This window comes from Trichosurus vulpecula, chromosome 7, assembly GCF_011100635.1.
Source record: "Trichosurus vulpecula isolate mTriVul1 chromosome 7, mTriVul1.pri, whole genome shotgun sequence".
Lineage (NCBI taxonomy): Eukaryota > Metazoa > Chordata > Mammalia > Diprotodontia > Phalangeridae > Trichosurus > Trichosurus vulpecula.
Window position 1 is genome coordinate 155,028,212 of NC_050579.1, and position 16,475 is coordinate 155,044,686.

At 36.0% G+C, this 16,475-nt stretch overlaps 1 protein-coding gene across 2 annotated transcripts in view; it reads left to right on the top strand.

Moving 5' to 3' along the window:
• REV3L (REV3 like, DNA directed polymerase zeta catalytic subunit) overlaps nt 1–16,475 on the top strand; it is a 273,850-nt gene that overhangs the window by 183,368 nt on the left and 74,007 nt on the right. For both annotated transcript variants that reach the window (XM_036766365.1, XM_036766364.1), the window contains exons 17-18: nt 3,555–3,747; nt 4,693–4,804. In XM_036766365.1, the coding sequence (XP_036622260.1) occupies nt 3,555–3,747; nt 4,693–4,804 (305 nt within the window). The remainder of the gene's footprint in view (nt 1–3,554; nt 3,748–4,692; nt 4,805–16,475) is intronic.

Here is a 16,475-nt window from a genome sequence, read left to right on the forward strand (position 1 = left end):
AGTAAAGCCACTCAAATCAGATATTGTATTGTCAAGTCAGTAGCCATAGACAAGTCAAGCAAATAGCAACAAATTGTTAATATGTGTTTAGTAATTTATTTGGGGGTCTCATTAACTATCTTACACCTAACACAAAAAAGTTTTACGTATAGACAGATTAAGTTCTAGAAGGACTGGACAAGTGACCTACTAGAAAAATCCCCATTACTTTATACCTATTGGCTAATGCCTGAAATTTACCGGATGGAGCTTTGTCCCTTTAGCTCAAAGCTCTGCTCCCTCAAGAAGTGCTATCATCATCCGGAGCATATATGTGATAAGAAAAGGAGGTGGGCCTGATATATATATAGGAAGAGCAAAGGATAACATTTCAGTACCGGCATCCATAGAATGTCAAAAGAACTAAAGAAAAAACCGCAAACCCGACAAATAATTGACATAGGGAGAACTTATGGATGGGAACTAGATTGCACAGATGAGTTTCAGTCCACACTTTTGAAGGTAATAAATATCCCTTGAAGAGTTAATACATTACTATTATTAGCCATTTTCATCTTAGTGTGAATGATGGATCTGGTAGGTTTTTATGTAAGGATCATTGGAGAAAGACTGAGGGTACTACCTACCTGAGAGCAACTGAGAAAATTGCAAGAGTGGGGCTGAAGACATTGTCTTGTTTCACTGTTTTTCCTAGAGTCATCCCAGTCTTTAAAAAACATGGCATTTATATAATTTATGAGGAAGACATCAAATTCATTTTCATTTATAACTCAAGATTTGAACTTAAAATCATAAAACTAGAGCTGAAAGGAATCTCAGTGATCAACTTTTTCATATGCGTATAAGTGACCAGTCTTATTTCAGCCTTTCATAAGCATATAATGAAACTGAGACCCAGAAATGCTCAGTAACTACCCAAAGTCATGCAGGTAGCGAGCAGTAGAGTTGGAAGTAGAACCCATATTTCCTGATTCTATATTTGTACTGTCCTCCAGCTTTCCTTAATGTGTTTTCTTCCCCAGTTAGAATTTAATCTAGGGTTACTGAATTCAAATATAGTCATAATAGTTCTTGGGCATCATAACATTTTTTTCTTGGAATTCTAACTCAAAACTAAAGGGCAATTTATCTCCCTTTGGCCAACTAGAATCTTGCACAAAATTTTTTGCTTTTCCTTTTATCATTTAAAAACTAATTTTTCATTTTCATATCTAATCGTTAATTTTATCAACTTTCATCATCCCAACTTAGATATTATATATATTTATATATATATATATATATCTGTCCACCTAACCAGAGAAGGCTTTTTGGCTCTTTCCTCCAGTATTACTTAGAACGTCATCGAAGTGACATCTAGTGGCCAGAATTAGGAACTGATGTAGCAGCTCTGTCTTTCTACCTACTTTCTTCCCACTTAAGAAGGTTATGTATAGCTATGTTATCCCTTTTTCCTCATCTTTAACCACTCATAGCTTAGTCTTTTCAACAGTTTAAATATCCATATCTCCAGATATTGCTTATATATCTCCTAGGCTCCTCTCCCTTACTGGTCACCCTCCTCTGGACATAATCCAATTTCCCTATTAAAATGTGATTCTCAAAACTGGGAAGAATTGAGCTACCAGCAGAGAAAATGAATTATTGCCTACCTTACTCTAGGCATTCCACCCATTTAAGTGTAACCTAAGTTCACTTTAGCTTTTTTGACAACTATGTCACATTTATCAAAATTTTGTCTTTTAAGCATATATTTTATTAAATTAAATTAAAAACTACCTTTTTAAGGTAGTTCATATACTATTAACAATGAGTCAGAAATCAAACAAGATAAGGGCAAAAGACAAATTAGTTTTTTATTATATGAAATTCAAAAACTTTGCACAAACTAAATTAATGCATCTATGATAAGAAAGGAAAGTAGTCAACTAGGAAAAAGATCTTTATGTCAAGTATTTCTGATAAGGGCTTACTATTTATAAAGGACTAATAACAATATATAAAAACAAAAGGTCTTGACAGACTCCAAGCTATTAACAGCCATATGAAAGAAAGCTCCACATTATGAATAAAAGAACTATAAATCAAAACTACTCTACCCAGCACATTAGCAAAGAAGACAAAAGATAAAAAGTCAATTTTGGAGGTTGTGTGGAAAGACAAACACACTAATGCATTTATTGGTGAAACTGTGAATTAGTAGTTTTCTGTGAAGTAGTTTAAAATTATGCAAATGAAGTAGATAAAGTCTTTTGACCCAAACATTGCCCTACTAGGCATGTACCTCAAGGCAGTCATTAATAAAAAGAAGACCCCCATGTATGACAAATTTTTATAGCAACACTTTGTGGTAGCAAAGAACTAGAAACAAAGTAGATGACCATCAGTGAGGAATGACTAAATAAACTGTGTTCCACATACATAAGGATGAATACAGAGGAATGTAAAAGGACCCCTCATGAATTAATGCAAAATGAGCTAAGCAGAGAGCTAAGTAAGCAGTACATACAGTGACTGCAAAAATGGAAAGAATAACCAGTATAAAATAATCAAAAATGAATGTTACAAAATTATAATGAAGATGCTTTGGCCCAAAGAAGAGATGAGAAGACACCTCCCCCCCACTCCCTTTTAGAGGTGGGAAACTTGGCATATCATGTCAAAGTTTTTTGATATATTGATTTGCCTGAACCTTTTTTTTTTTTAAAGTTTTCTTATACGTGATTGTTCTCTAGGAGGGGAAGGAAGAGGCAATATGAAAACAAAGGTATCAGTAAAAATCTATCTCAAGTTACTATTAAAAATTATCAAGTTTGGTCCCAGAGAAGAGATGAGAAGATGTACCAACCTCCCTTCTCTGCAGAGCTAAGGATTCCTGGGTGTAGAATATTATATACTATCAGACTCAGTTGATATACTGGTTAATTTATTAAACTGTTCTTTTCCCCTCTTATTCTTTGTTGCAAGGGATGGAGTACTTTTTGTATATAGGACCCTTAAAGAATACTTTGCAGAAAGAAGCAACAACAGAAAAAATTCTAAACACTGTCTAGAAATGTTTTAATCACTCAAGAGATGCCACATCTTCTAAGGAATAAAAATAAGGGAGGAGAAATGATGGATGAATGTGCATATGTATACATATGTGTATATTTCTGTTTAATAGCTGGAACTTACATAGCAATTTAAAACTTGCAAGGCACTTTATATATGTTAACATTGTGTATATTAAGTATTGTGTGTGTGTATATATATATATATAATATACCAAAATTATGCAAAAATAGTGTACAAGGATTTTTTAAAAATTCTTATTATGATGCCTTTTGTTCCAACATTGTCAACATTTATGTATGCATTCGTGTGTGTGTGTGTGTGTATAAATATGCGTGTGTGTGTATATATATATATAATATACCAAAATTATGCAAAAATAGTGTACAAGGATTTTTTTAAAATTCTTATTATGATGCCTTTTTTTCCAACATTGTCAACATTTTTCAACATGTCAGCATGACTCAATGATGGACACATTTCTTGTTTCTGTTTTGTAGATCCAAAATCTGACACTCATCAGTGTGGAGTTACATGCTCGAACCAGACGAGACTTGGAGCCAGATCCTGAATTTGATCCTATATGTGCTTTGTTCTACTCTATCTCATCAGATACAGCACTACCAGATACAGATAAAACAGAACTCACAGGTGTAATCGTAATTGATAAGGACAGCACAATCTCCAGCCAAGGTATTTTTAACTTTCATTTATGGCATAACTATAGATAAATGAAAATAATGCCCAAGCAACACCTGAATTTTAGAAGGACTCCATGAAAGGACCCCCTTCCATGAGGGGATCTCACTGCCAAAGATCTACTCTTACTCTTTAAAAGGGTAAGCCAATTCAAAAATTTTTGCTTAGGAGCACAGAACTAAAACTTAGTCCTCAATTTTAGCATACTTATTAAAGTATTAGTAAAGGCAGAAAACTATAAAATACTAAGATTCTAATAGGGTGTATAACTATGTAACCAATCATTTTAAAAATACTATATAAAAATTTAGATTGTGAACATTCTACCTCCCTCCATGTGCATGAAAATTAGAGTGTGCAAATGACATCCCATACCCATTAATGTATCTTTTCTCTGCTTTGTCATGCATTTATGTACTGGATTATCCTGCTAATATAATCTGCTTTTGGAAATTATTATAAGGAATTCACTAAATCTATTAATTTTCTTTTTCGTCTTTTCATGGAAATACGCATTTTAAGTCTAAATACACATTATCTACTTTGTAAATTATTTTGGAAAACATTGGATTGTTTCCTTACAGTTTTACATGGTAACTATTCTATATAGCCACTGCATTCAGTCCATAGGAAGAAAAATATGTTAAATGGATATAACTATAGTTATTAAAATATTCTGTTTCTGGAGTAATATCGACCATAAGAAAGGATAATAGGTAGAAGGAAAATAGTGAATTTACTGAATTCTATTTTCATAGAAATACTAAGTTTTAAAATGCATTTGTACATTACTGCATATATTAAAAATTTTGGTTAAATGGATTATATTTTTATGTTAGAAAAGATTATTGTAATGAGGAGGTTCTGGTAACTTTATTTTAAAATAATGCTAAAAGAACTTACAGAATGACATACAGTAAATATCTTATTTTTTGTTAGGTATCAGAAACCAGACTCCATTACTTATTCGTTCTGGAATTACAAGATTAGAAGTCACCTATGCTGCTGATGAAAAGGCACTTTTCCAAGAGATAGTAAATATAATTAAAAGGTATTGTTTTATATGTTACAATTTTTTTCTTTTCTTTTTCTGCTCAAAACGGTTGAATAATTCTGTCAGGTTCTTATTGAAAAAATTTCTGTTAGTCCAAAAAATGTATGTTATAGCTATTTTCTTCAAGTCTTATTTCCAAGACAGTCAGTGTGCTTGTCTCAGAAATAAAACTATCACTCTGTTCTACTACTCTGCTAACTTGTCACCTACTGTTTTGAGGGCAGTTAAGAGTATATGAAACATCTTTTAAAAAAAAAAACAAAATCTTTCTCCCTCCCCCCACCTCACTATTGTAGTTCTCAAGTCTAGTGCACGTTCCATTTGCGCAAAACCAGCCTCTCACAATGATGTCACCATTTAATTTTAAGTGTAACTATTTATTTAACAGTAAGGCAAAATCAGAAATCAGCAATATATCATAGGTACTCACTATAAAGCAAATGCAAGAATAATCAGTACATCACAATTTACACATAAACGGGTCACACTCTCCCACCAATGTACTTGTTACCTGTCCAGGAGAATAGATACATACTTACAGAAACATGGCAGGGTGGAACCTGAGTAACTGAAGGGCAGGCTGTGATGTCATTGGTCTATTTAGGAACATCTGCACTACAGGACCATTTTTCTGTTGACTTCTCTTGGGGTCTTTGCTCTTCTGTTGGCCAAATCCTCTCTCAAACTGATAAAGCAGTTTGAAGCTCTTTTAACTCATGATCCTTTAAGCCAAAAACTGAAAAGTCTATTAATCTGGCTCTCTCTGGATATTGCAGACAAGCTCAGCCAGCTCTTCACTGATCACAATTCTGCATCAGCCAGTCCGTTGTCAGCCTGTTGATCTAAGAAAAATCATCTCCAAAGCCTTTAATTTCTTCTTTCTGCTTTTCCTTCAAACCACAGGGAGCAGCAAAGAGCAATAGGCCTCTCTGAAAGGCTTGTCCTTTCTCAAACTGCAGATGGTGCTAAAGGGCAATAGCTGAAATGAGAGTGTATGACTTCAGTTCTCTTCCATGGAGAATCCCCCTTGTCAGCTGGCTCCCTGTTGCTGGTCTCCTGATAGAACTCTATGAGCTCTGACTTTTCCATCCCTGCTAAGTTTTTCTTCCTGCTTAGTTCTTCCATGTTTGCCAGTTTTTCACCATTTACCCAGCTTTTTCACTATTTTCAGTAGCTCAAATCAGATGTCCCTGATCCTCAGTTATTCATCTTTTTCTTGTCATGTAAAAAACTCAACTGTCCATTTCTGTTACAAAACCCACACATCTTATTTAGTCATCTAACAGTCTCCAAATAGCTATTTGATTTATTATTTTGTGAATTTTAGCTTTGGAAGCCTACAAAACAGTTATATGCAGACAGGTTGAGGGATACCAGTGCCCTGTATCCTTGGCTATTTCTCAGTCCTCAGACTTGTCCACTGAACATTCTATGCTTCTTTACACTAGCATTTTATAAATGTGTAGTTCATAAGAATTATCTTTCTGCCCCTTTCAGGCACAGAACTATTCACATAGGAAAGGAGCAGCACCTTATATGATTTACAAGGTGACTTAAGCCATATTACTTACGCAAAAGTTCATTTTCTGTCCCTTCTAACAACTAAACTGCTCACATCTTTTCTGAAAGTATGCCTCTTTGCACATGGATTTTTTAATAGTTTTTAATTACACAAAAGGTGTTTTTTCTGTCTCTCATGGCCACTTATGAAAGAGCCATTACATTCTTCCCAAGTTAATTTATTCCATCTTTGTTATGGAAAAGTACTTTTTTGCCCCTTTCAGCAGCCTTAACTGCTCACATCTTAAAGGGACAGTACTATATATATGTATGTATGTATGTATGTGTGAGTATGTGTGTGTGTATATATATATATATGTATGTATATATATCCATCACAGAGTGCCCCACAGGCCTAAAAGATGAGTTGTATATAGGACCCTTAAAGACTGCTTTGCAGAAAGAAGCAACAACAGAAAAAAATTCTAAGCACTGTCTAGAAATGTTTTAATTATTCAAGAGATGCCACATCTTCTGAGGAATAAAAATAATTCTACTAAATTTAAACATCAAAATTTCCCTTCCTCAGAGTTCCGTTTCAGTTTGGTGTACAGTTAAGTCAACAATTTTGTGAAAAAATTTTAGCTAACATTAAAAATTTTTTCTCTCTATGGTTTTCATTTCTGTTTTGATTATAACCACTGCCATCAATAGAATTTTGCCAAATTTAAATGATCTTGGAAGCCCTAAAATAAAATCATCCAACTCACTAACATCCTTTATAGATAAATGCCATTTATGGCAGAAATTCTGTGCCTTTTAAGCTCTGGAGAGAAATGGGAAGAGTAGTGGGATCTGTTTTGAGGGAGAAGAAAAAGGAGTTTAAAGTCGGGTCCTCCTGCCCTTCTAGTGAGAGAAGAAAAGAAAGTCCAGAGAACAAGGAACACAGGAATCCTTTATACTACCTGAGTAGAGTCAAGCACAGGTAACTCAGTGCTAGAGACTTCATGGTGTAGGGCAGGGCTGTCCAAAATACGGCCCGCGGGCCACATGCCGGCCTGCAGTGCGATTTTATGTGGCCCGCCTGTGGGTTTTGATTTTCACAAGCAAAAAAATAAAATAATAATTTGCGTGGAATTGTGTATTAGATTTTTTAATTCCATCACTAATAAATAATCTCATTGATGTTACTTTTCTTCGGTGTTTTTAAGTAGTATTACAGACAGAACATATCGCACAGAATTTTCAATCGATCGGTGGGATGTGTTCCGACTGTACGATGCAGACTAGTCGGTGTGCACCTACCTTTATACTGTTATGTTGTCGCTTTGTTGTTTTGTGTTTGCTTTCACACTTTGTGCCTTTGCCTGTCATATTGATGATGCATGTTCCGACACTTTCTATTAGTGTACTGTATTTTTTATTCTGGGTGTGGCCCTCCAATAATTATTTTATTTTAATGCTCCCCTAAGATAACCTAAGGTTAGACAGCCTTGGTGTAGGGAAAGATGTATTCCCTAGCTTCCTGGTTTCTCAGTTTGGTCTCAGTATACATTTTCCCATAGATGCAGTAGGAAATTGATTTTTTTTTTATTCTAGACTTCTGTGGGAAACTAAACAAAGACTAACCTAGGTATTTTACCACCATTTTATGAAGTTTTTCTGTCATGTAATGCATTCTGAATTGCAAACCACCAATTTACAAACTACTAGACTATAACCTGTCTGTAATTGGGTCAGTTTTCTAGATTGCCTGTACAGTATTATCGTCAATACTATTTCATGCATATTTTCTAATTTTCTTTTTTCAGTTACCAAGCATTTATCTTCTCTCCCTCCAATCCCAATTTAAAAAGAAAAACAAAACCTTTGTAACAAAGAAGCATTGTTAAGAAAAACAAATTGCTATACTGTCCATGCATAAAAATGTATGTTTCATTCTTTGTCTTGAATTCTTCTCTTAGGAAATATGAAACATCAATCATCATTAATCCTCTGGAATCATAATTGTTCATTGCACTGATTGATCAGAGCTCTTAAGTCTTTCAAAATTTTATGACTGTACAGTGTCATTTTTATTTCAATTGATTTCCTGGTTTGCTCATTTCACTCTGCATCAGTTCATATAAATTTTCCCCAGTTCATACAAGTTCTCTCTGAATCCATCCCTTTTGTCATTTCTAATGACACAATAGTATTCCATTACATTCATATAACATAATTTGTCCAGTCATTCCCCTACTAATTGGCACCCTCTCACTTTCTGTTTCTTTGACAAAAAAGAACGATTGTAAATATCTTTTTATGTGTGTACCTGTGTACATTCTTTGATCTCTTTGGGTTATAGGCCTAGTGGAGGTATCTCATGGTAGGAGGATATGCAGATTTTAGTGCTTTTTTGGGCATAGCTCTAAATTGCTTTCCAGAATGTCTGCACCATCAGAGGCTTCATCACCAGTGTGATCTATATTTTTTATACTCAGATAATCCGGTATTTCACATTAATAGCTTATTAATTTTAATGTTTATTAACAAATGTATGAGGAAGATTAGAAACATAACCATACACACCCCAATATATAGTAATTCTTGCTAACCACAGGCATCTCCAGCCTTTATTGAAACTTCGGTTCTTTATTAAAGTTTTTCTCCATTGCTTGATTTAGTCATTTCACTACTTTAGACAAACTGGAAAATGTCCCCTTAGAGTCTGAAATTACTTAAGTTATTAGCTTTAGCTTAAGCATTTTGTAACCTCAGACAGCTGCTTAGATTGCTTTATAGTTAGTTGACCTGTTTCCTATTTAAAGGAAAAAAATACCGAAGTGGGGCTATGCACAGAGGAAAAAAATATCATGGGGGCAGGCCTTAGACTGAGCCATATGGACTTTTAAAAAAAAATTTTTTTTAACCAAGAGAAGTGTCTTCTGCCAAATGATAAATTGAATTAAATGACACAACATCAAAACTGTTACTATCCACTGATTCTACAAAAGGAAAGTAATATTTTTTGTAGCTATAGGATTGGTATTATTGAGTCTTCACAGTATCCATACTGCTTTTCATTTTTTCAAAGAAGGTGTCTGGAGCATATAAAAGTTTCCAGTACCCACACTCCTCTTTCAGCCAACAGTACTAGCCAAAGACGCATGAGAACTTAAATCAATATCAATGTGTATATGTACCAGCATATGCCCAATAATGTCACTAGAAGTTGCACTTTTTTTCTTCCTGTTTAGGCATTTTCCCAACAGAAGGAATATCTTCCAGGATTGAGAATTCTGTCTATCTTTTGCAGGTGCAAAACTTTTCCCAAATGTTTTCTCTAAGAACCCAAATTATACCAATGATTAAGAAAATATGGCAAATCTAAATTATGAAAAGTAGCTTTGGGGTTTTATTATCAGACAAATACCATATGAACAGTAGGAAGAGATGAAAAATGTTTTAGTATCAAAATGTTAATCCTACAATAACTTTTCACTTCTATATGTACTTACTAAAAGGCATATTTTTCCCATGTTGAATCCTTATGCAACATATGGCAAACACAAGGAAGTAAGTAATGTGGCAATGGAAGAGCCACCATGGGACTAGGGAAAGCTTTATTTCATGTGATGATTTTAGATACATAAGACATAAAAATTGCCTGGAGAGATATGCTACAGTTTGACTAGTTGTTCTATCACCTCTAAGAGGGCAGTGATTTGCTTAACTCTGGTATTACTATGTTTAGCTTTTTTTGGAACAAAATCAGACAGGGCCTTGTTAGTCCCTGCTGTAGTATTCCAAGACCACAACACCCTTGGGCTTAAAAATAAATAGGAGAAAGAGGTAGATATCAAGACTGTAAGGTAAGATCTCCATTCTGACACTTTGAAACCCACTCTAAATATATGAGCTTTGTTTATCATCTTTGCACTTTCCTTAAACTTGGCCTATGGTTTGTTCCCAGATCCCATATTATTTTGGGGTCAGAAGTCTCAGTAGTATGTCCAGAGCCTGAGGCAGCTTACAGACTACATGTCAAGTGAAATCTTGCCACATTTTGAGACTTGACTGCTGTAGAGAGGCAGTTTCCTTGTCAGAGTTAAGACTGAACAAGACAGTATTTAAACTTCTACATATAATGTTTAACTTTCTAATGCTCTTTCAAAGGAAATGAATGTATTGAATGAATTAGGCTTTTAAAGGAGATTCTATTTAATATGTATACTCTCTAGATTCCCTCAGATCTCTATTCTAGTGCCTTCTCATGTCTGTATATGTCCTTTCCTACGAATAAGCCTTTCAAGGGCAGAGTATTGGTTTTTTGTCTCTATCTCTTTTCACCTGTCATGTTGCCAACACATGGTAGGCACTCAGTAAATGCTAATTGAATTATATAGCTGTGTCCCCAGCATTTCAGATTTCTAAAAGGTTCTGAAATTTTTGCTCTCAACTTTATACAGAACTTCATTTTATCTCACACAAAAGTGATTTTTTTCTCTTGAAATGTTTTGCTATCTAACCATACCTACATAGCTATTTTCTTAAAACTGATGTTGAGATCCCCTTATTGGAGTGAATAAAACCAGGATGACACTTAAATATTTTTATCATTTTTAAGATTAAGGTATGAAGTGACTGGTATTAAAAGAATCACGTTTAAACAACTGCAACAATGTCTTTCTTTGTTATTCCTTAAGGCCCCATTAATGCACATTGTTTAATAGATATTTCACCATCTGGCGATCTGCCTACAATCTCTTGTTCTATCAGATACTTACTCAACCGTATAAAACCTGCCACACCAACAAATTGCTATGCTGATTATACATACTAAATATATTTGAGTATTGAAGGTGTTATAGAATCTAATTCGAAGTAAACTCTATTCTCTATTCTCTTCTTTGGTGGAAATATTATTTTCTTAGCTTTCTTTTAAACTTACAATTTGACAAAAACTATGTAATTTTTATTTTATAACATTTAGTTTAAGTCTCCCTCTAAAAAATAAGCATTCTTCAAGCCTAAATCAGAAGTATTATGAAGATTTCCAAGGGAATAACAGATAGGTGCTGCTGAGCTGGCTGAAGCTTAACAGAGACTTCTCTTTGTAAACTGTGTCACCACAATTAGAAATGTGATGCTCAGGGGCAGCTAGGTGGCACAGTGAGCAGAGCACCAGTCCTGGAGTCAGGAGGACCTGAGTTCAAATTTGGCCTCAGATATTTGACACACTTACTAGCTGTGTGAACTTGGGCAAGTCACTTAACCCCAATTGCCCTACCTTCCCCCCTGCAAAAAATAAAAATAAAAAAAAAATAAATGTGATGATCTTTTCCTTAGCCTTCCATGTGCCCCACATCAACCTCTGTGATCACCTTCTCCAGTGCCTGACCTTCTCCTTTTCCTATTATTTTTCACCTCTCTATCATTACCTGTCATCCTTTCAGACTAGTTACAAAATAAACCATACTTCATGTGAAAATATGGGCATTTCTGAAATGAAGTGAAGGAGAAATTGTTACCATTTTTTCCCCTTTAAAGCCTTACCTCTTTGAAAATAAGGAGACATGGGAATGATATGTAGTCTAGGACATGGTATGATAAGAGAGTGACCGTGTCCAAAAATTATTTCTCTTAATGCACCTTAAGTCCATTACATCTCTGTAAGGAGGTGGGTAATATGCTTCATGTTAAGTATTCCAGAGACCTGGTGGTTTGTTGGATTTCTGAACATTCTTAAGTCTTTCAGAGTTTTTCTTTGCAGAGTTGTTGGCTTTGTATAAAACAGTTCTCTTGATTTTGCTCACTGAACTCAACATCAGATTCTGTTACCCAAGATTCTTTGTAATCATCTTTGTCATTGTTTCTTAAGGTTCACTAATATTCCATTACATTCATATATCACAATTTGTTCAGCTATTCCCCAGTTGATGGACACTCTCTCAGGTTCTAGTTCTTCGATTTTCTTCTGCACCTCTCCTTTTAAGGTCCTCTTCCTTGATTCAGGATCAAGAAGTTTGTTTTACCTAAAACTATTTCCTCTCAAGTATTATCATTCCTTTTTAAGCTGTCCCCGTCCCTCTATCCCCACGAATGGAAGCATATTTATCTGTTGCTTTTGGTGTATTTCTACACGAGACATGTGTGTTCAATCTTCCTTTGTCCCTTTCAGTTAAGAGTGCTGCCTGATGCCTCCCCCCCCCCCAACATACTGCTTCCTCCATGTCTATATACCTTTCTTTTCATGATCCCCAATTATGAGGAAATAGCAAGTTCTACCTTTTCTTCCTTTCTACATTAATATGTTCCTTTTGTCTTCCATTCTCTTCCCCCGCTTTTAAACTCTGAGAAAAGAACCAATTCATTCCCCCCAGACCCTGTTTTTCTTATTTAACTCTCTCAATAGCCTTAAAGATATTAAGGCCCTGAAGGTACACTTATTTTTTCTCCCCCTATTAGTATGTTTATGTTATGTTATCATACAACCCTTTCGAGTTGCTCAAATAAATTTACTTTTTTAGATTTCTCTAGATTTCTTGATGTTTTTCCCCACCAGAGTTCTTATTCAGCTCTTATCTTTTCGTCAGAAATGCTTGAAAGTCCTGTTCTACTAAAGGTGCATTTGTTTTCCCCATGGGATTGTACTCAGCTTTGCGAAGTATTAGTCTTGATTGTAACCCTATATATTTTGTCTTTTGGAATATTGTATTCCAGGTTCATTTCATTTAATCTGCTACATCTTGTATAATCCTGACTGTAGGCCTTTGATTTTTGAGCTGCTTCTTTCTGCATATTTGCAGTATTTTTTCTTTCACATGGGAGCTTCTGGGTTTTGGCTATGACATTTATGGTGCTTTTCCTTTCAGAGTGTCTTAGAGGGAGGTGGTCAGCAGATTCTTTCTGTTTTCACTTACATATTTTTATTTTTTCTCGAAATGCAGTATCCAGGCCTTTTTTTTTTGTCATTGTTTTCAGGGAGTCCAGTGATTCTTAAATTCTTTCTCCCTTTACCTGTTTTCCAGATTATTTGTTTATCAGGTATCATATGTATTCAGATTATAACAGTTATATTATTTTAGGGTCAGGCTCTGTCCCTGTACTTTTGGCTGGGGTGCTTTATATTACTCCGAGTCACTTGGGTTCTAGGGCTGACCTCCACTTCACATGGTTAGGCCCTCCCTGGAGCTTTGAAGTGCAGAGCCCTAGATCTTCAGGGCTGTTTATGACTTCTTAGGACACTGTTGGAAACATTGAAGACCCTGGGTGCCTGGACTGTTCTAATCTAAACACTGGTCCCTGCAGCTCCCTTGAGCTTCTAGGGTCCACTTGCTAATGTTTTTGACCTCCTTAGGCTTTCACACAGGAACACTTTGCTCTTTCTACCTCTAACTGAAAGCCTGGCACTATACATGTACTGTTCTTTCTGGGAGGCTACAGTTATATTTGCCTACATTGTCACTGGCTTTGCTGGTGGCCCTCTTTTCTATTGCTCTTGGACTAGTGGCTAACTTTGTGCAGTTCTGGGGTAGAAGAAGTCATTTACTGTGGTTTCTCATTGGATTTTTTCTTATTTGGAATCATTAATTGGTCTGGTGGGAATTTCAAGTTTTGATGGAAACTGGCCACTCTGCCTCCATTCAGCCAGCCATCTTGGCCATAAGTCCTCCATCAATCTTTCCACTGTTCTATGCTACCAAAAAGTTGATTATCAAGCTAGATGACATTGAAAATTATATTTTCTTGGAGGCGGAGCCAAGATGGCGGAGTAGCAGGAAGAAGTACAGACGAGCTCTACCCCACAACTCCTCCAAACAGATCTAGAAAATGCATCAGACCGAGTCCTGATCAGGAAATTCAAGAAAAAAATCACAGTGAGTCATTTTTCCAGCCAAGTTCAGCAGAGGGAGAGACACAAAGAGGTCTGCGGACACTGGGGATGGGGTCTAGCCAGGAATGGCCATGTGGATCATTGCAGCACAGGGAGAGGCTGTGCACCAGGGTAAGAAGAAGTCTCAAATGTAGCAAAGAGGGGCCTAAACTTGTGCGAGGTACAGGTGTAGATGCCAACTGGTAGCTCTGTTTCTCACTATCCAGTCCAAATCACAGATCCAGGACTGACTTAGGAGGGGACCTGCACCTGGGGGTAGAATCCCAGAGTGAGGAATGGTCATGGGTGCTTGGCTGTGTTTTTAGCAAGGACCAAGTTCAAAAGCAAGTAGCAGTCATGTGACTAACCCCAGGAACAGAGTGGAGTCTCAGTTCTAGCTTCCAAACCATTCTGAAGCATAAAGCCATATAACCAAGCCAGTAATTTCAGACCTGCAGTTCTGTCACCCTGTCACCCTGAAGACGCAGGGCTTTCCAGCTGGCTTACAGTGGCTGACTCCAGTAGCAGTTTCCTGGGACTCCAACCAGAGGCAAGCCCACAGGTGTTGCTCAGAAATAGACTCAATTTGGGAACTTGTAGAGGGGCAGCAATTAGACTTTGCCCTGAATCAAACCATTTGGGATCACTGAAAGCTTGCAGGTCCCCAACCTGAACTGTCCCTGAAATCCTTGAGTAATACAGGACCAAATACCCAAGAAAGAAGCAACAAGACCGGCCAAGACATTCTCCACAGGAGGTTTCAGAGCCTTACTATAACATAAAGTCCAAAGTCAGTAAGCAGACTGGAAATTTGAGCAAACAGAAAAGAATCTCACCATAAAAAACTATCGTGACAGGGACACTGAAGATACCAACCCAGAAGAAGAGAATGACTCCAAAATGTCTACAAGCAAAACCCCAAAGAAAAACACAGTTTGTGTATAAGGTAAATGAGAGTTGTTAGAAGAGATGAAGCAAGAATTACAAAAAAGTTTTAAAATATTTTTGTAAATAGAACTGTGGAAGAAAGAATTGGAAAGGGAACTTCTAGCTTGGCACAAGAGGTACAAAACTATACCCAAGCAACAACCTCCCTAAAAATCGAAATGGACCAAATAGAATATAATGACTCCATTAAACAAGCTGTATTAAAGTCAAAAGACTGAAAAAAATAGAAGAAAATGTAAGATATAACAGAAAACCAAACCAAACCAAAAAAAGCCAACTCCTCTAGAAAACAGATCAAGAAAAGATAATTTAAGATTACTGATCTATTTGAAAGTTACAGTCAAACAAACAAAAAAAATCCATCAGTCATCTCTTGAAAGATACTCCAAAATGAAAACTCCCAGGAACATTATAGCCAAAATCCAAATAAATAAACAATACTACAAGCAGCCAAAAAGAAAGAGTTCAAATACCAATAAGCCAAATTCAGGATCACACACATTTTAGCAACCACCACTATATAAAGAAGCAGAGTGCATGGAATATGGTAGTCCAAAAAGCAATGGATATATGTTTACCTACCCATCAAGAGTTACCTACCCAGCAAAACTGAATCTAGTCCTACAGGATTAAAAATGCAACTTTAATGAAATAGAGGGCTTCCAAGTATTCCTGATGAAAAGATGAAAGCTGTGTAGAGACTTTGATGTGCAAATACAGGAGTCAAGAGAAACATTAAAAGGTAAACATGAACAATCATAAGGGACTAAGCGAAGATAAACTGTTTACATTCTAATGTGAAGAGATGATATGTGTCCCCTGTCATCATCAGATGACATAGTGGGAGTCTAATTGACTCAAATAACCTGGGAGTAATTCTGTTATGTCTTAATGATCTCAAAAGAAGAATGGAAATAGAGAGGAGGAGGAATACACTGCTGGGAAGGGGAAGAGCAGGGAGGCAGATTAGGGAAAAACTATCTCACATAATTGGGATGTGCAAGTAGGAATTTATGTAAACAAGGAGGGAAGAGTGGTCAGAGCAGGTGACACTTGAGCCTTACTGTCATCTGAACTAGTCGAAGAATGGAAGAATACATACATATATACACACAGAGTTGAGCACAGAAATATATTTTACTCAGTGGGTAGATAGAAGGGAAAGGGTAGAAGGGGTAGGCACTAAAAGGGAAGGTAGCATAAGGGAGGGATTATCCTGAGCAAAACAAACTTAAGTATATACAAAAATGTTTATAGCAGCTCGTTTTGCAGTGGCAAAAAATTGGAAATTGAGAGGAATGTCCACCAACTGGGGAATGGATAAACAGGTTGCAATATGTAAACGTAATGAAATATTGTTGT